Source organism: Mizuhopecten yessoensis, unplaced genomic scaffold, assembly GCF_002113885.1.
Source record: "Mizuhopecten yessoensis strain PY_sf001 unplaced genomic scaffold, ASM211388v2 hete_36146084, whole genome shotgun sequence".
Classification (NCBI taxonomy): Eukaryota; Metazoa; Mollusca; class Bivalvia; order Pectinida; family Pectinidae; genus Mizuhopecten; species Mizuhopecten yessoensis.
This window is the reverse complement of record NW_018484804.1, coordinates 1-3,684: the sequence shown is the minus strand read 5'-3', so window position 1 is coordinate 3,684 and position 3,684 is coordinate 1. Positions and strand designations below refer to the sequence as shown.

Genomic DNA, 3,684 nt, shown 5'->3' with positions numbered 1-3,684 from the left:
GCTAGCAGCTGACCCGACTCGTTGAACTTGCTGTGTTTCACCTTTGACAGATGCATCTTCCTGTTCAGTTTCTACAACAACAAAAAAGGGGAAAATACTATTTCTGGTTGATCAGTTATGATACAAGCTTTTTAACAACAATTTTTGTACATTATGAAAATACATAATTTGAAAAGAGAAGGATATATTTAAATCTTAAAAGGATAGATATTTATAATGGAGCCAAGTGTCGTGTAACTTAGGAGTTGGTAAATACAAACTCAACATCCAACTGGAATTTATTTTATCCAGCATGCTTAAAACAATTTTTGTTTCTTTTGAAAACAATAATGAATCTTTTCCATCAATAACAGGAAGATAAATTATATGTTAGTGTTATTTATTTTATATTTTGAAAAACATGAGAGACGAGTTCTAGGTAGTTTAACTGTTTGAAATGACTTACATCTAGGACATACTCCTGGATAACAGCGTGTACTACTACACAGATGAGAAGATAGAACATGGTGGAGAAGATATCCTTACGTCCATAGGTATACAACCCAACATCATCAGCAGAATCTGTAGAAGAGAACCACATCATATGATGACATGCAATTTTATTTGCAAACATAATTTGATTGTAGAGACATTTTTTCACTTCTACATCTTTTTGGTATCTTTTTGGTATCTTTTTGGTACAAGTAGGTTATCAGTGTTTTTGTTACCAAAATTTTACAACAGCCTGTTCCTTTATAATTATGAATTGGGAAAATATAGTGTTATTTGTATTGAAATTGGAAATATATTTCTCAGTTTTTGGTCATTTTGGGAGAAACAAGGTACTTTTTAGCTAGGGGAAACGTCTGTATTCAGCAGTAAAACTGAGGAAAGCATCACGTAGCCTCCAGGCTGTATGCAATCATCGTTAAAGAAAAGACAAATTAAATTAAATTAAAACTGATAAAAAAAATCACTGCTTGTCTTCCCCAAACACATGTAGATGCTTACAAACTGATGATTGATTATGATTATAAACTGATTGCCCATCATTATTTATCATTATACCCGTAATAATACCTGCCAGTTTATATTCCGTGGTTTTTTAAATGCTAAACCTGTTCTACATCTTAATTTCAACCTCTGACTGTACATACCTGTGCCATTCCTTGTAACATTGTGCTGAAGAGCTACAAACAGTGTGGCTACTGGTGCTGTGGCCTAAATAAATAAAAAAAAAATGAAACTACATAAATACATTATATAAGTAGGAAGCTTAAGACTACATATGACAAAACCAAGGTATTGAAGAATTCCATTTTTTTAATTTAATATATTTTATGAAATGCACATTTTGGTGTATTGGCAACTGAAGGATAAATTCATGATCATCATATTCTGTTGTAATATTAACATGATTTCCATTGTACAGCGTGACACTCCCGGGATCCCGAGTGCATGTCTAACAAGTCTGTACTAGTCTGCAAATATCCCTTTTAATTTCCTGAAGGATGCAAAATTTCAGTCAATTAATTTGTTTAACATGTATGATGAACTGAACCATACAATATAAGACCCAAAAAATATGTATGTTCCAGGTACCCTAACTGATCCTAGGTTTTACCTATTTTTTTACGCACACAATGCTATTTGGAGCATACAATTGGTCTGAATAACCATATTTGAAGATTTTTGTAATATCTTGATTTAACACCTACCCCAATCCCTACCAATCTACCCCTTTTTCATAACATCATATTAGCACGTACTGACTTAAATCTAAAAACATATGCATTAAAATCCTTAAACGTTGTTGTCACCTCAACTTTCTCCTTTTTCATGCATTCCAATAACGATGCAATTTTTACAATTCTGAATAAAATGTGAGTGATGGATATTACAAAATGAAAACTTATGAAAAATAAATCCTTATTAATCTTTGGGCATTAATAGCAGTAAGCTTCATGTTCAGTGACAGAACAGTGTTAATTTTATAAATTTATGCACTTGTATGAAGAAATACAATCCTTGCCTGAATAATTTCATATTTTGGTGAAGATATACATTTTTGTAGCAATGTCGGTTATTATATTAGATCATCAGCTGCTGACTCAGCTTCTATCCATATGGTAAAAAAAAATCCTATCATTTGTTATATTTAAATAATAAAAAGCATCAATTTAAGAATTTATCATCTAGAAATAACAAAGGTAATTTGGTGTGATAACCTAATAAGATAATCAACCAACGCTAAATCAAATTATATTCGTAAGCTTTGAAACTTTGGCAATCTGATGCCATATTAGCTATTGGTAGCGATAGTTGTCGAAACTGTCTGATAATTACACGATTTCTTCGATTTAACACTCATAAAAATCACTTAAAGCAATAAAAGAATACAGGCTAATCAATAAATTTAATTAAATCCCTTTAAATGTTGAAAAGTTTTATTATAATTACAACAGTGCCACGTCACATTTCCAGAAAGTGGAAAACAATGAACAGCAAATAATTATCATGATGACGTACTGCAATATGGTCACTGCTCAGACCTATTTACATAAATTCATACATTGTAAGTGACATTTCAATAAAATCACATGATATTGAACAAATAACTGTCTGACATATGGGTAGACAAAATATTGGCTCGACGCCAACCGGCTCCTGTTATCACTTTCGTTTGTGTATTACGTACCTGAAACATGAGACCGACAACGAAAACCATTGCAATGCAAGACACAATATCCGCATGGTTCTGTATAAAGAACTCGTGACTAAAAATTGGTGGATTTTTCGTGCTTCTTCCTCGACGCATTCCCATCTTGATGCAGATAACAGCTGGAACTTCAACACTGACTTAAACTGTGCGGCGTGTCAAACGAAGTAGGAAGTAGTAATTAATTTCCCACAATGCACCAGCGTGCCAAAGGCTCCGATAAGACAGCTCATAAGACAGCTCATCTGATTGGATAAAATCAATACTGTCTGCTTCAGGGTGTTTTTGCCGACAGCATCAATCAAAATTGATGAGATAAGATGGTTTCTTTTTCAAAAAAAGGTTACCATTTAAACTAGGGACATTAGTTATATGAATCATAGTAAGCAGTGCGAGGATTTGAAAATTTTGTTCAACTCAGTTTGAATAATGTCACTGATAGTCTACATTTGTTAAAATTACGTAACTTTGCAAATGTCTATATTTATTTTCAACATGTTAAGTCACGGAATTAGATTAGATTAGGTTATCGAAGTCCGTGGTTAAGTCAACAAAATAAACATTGGGATCCAATATTTTACTTCAGTTGTCGTAGATCTAAGTTAACTTGAATTAAAAAAGAAGAAGCAGCATTTTCAGTCTTTTATGTACTGAGGGTCAATTTTGGGGACCTTAGCAGTTCACTTGACTTGAAGAAATATTATTCACACGAAAACTTGGAGTGGAAAACACAATTATAAATTGGGAGGGTGGAAAGAAAAAACATGACCTCACGTCTTTCATATTGCGAACTTTTAGTAAAGCGAATTACTATATATAGACTACTTAATTATTTATGTCAGAAATCATCACGACTAATAACTGCTTTACTTGATGGCATATACACCTTTTAGCCGTTCATTGTCTTTCTTATTGCTGTAATTGAACCCTGCCACACTACTCCCCTTTTTTCAAATGTGTTCGCCCTCGAACACCACAACCCAGGT

The 3,684-nt window shown here is 32.9% G+C and overlaps 1 protein-coding gene across 1 annotated transcript; it reads right to left on the bottom strand.

The window, feature by feature from the left end:
• Positions 1 to 6: 6 nt before the first annotated feature.
• LOC110444577 (translocating chain-associated membrane protein 1-like) lies at positions 7 to 2,881 on the bottom strand (the record flags this gene model as incomplete). The annotated part of the gene is made up of 4 exons (XM_021488947.1): positions 2,678 to 2,881; positions 1,137 to 1,200; positions 446 to 561; positions 7 to 71 (listed from the first exon to the last, which is right to left on the bottom strand). Coding segments are annotated over exons 1-4 (371 nt in total), but the record flags the coding sequence as incomplete, so codon positions are not given.
• Positions 2,882 to 3,684: the final 803 nt, after the last annotated feature.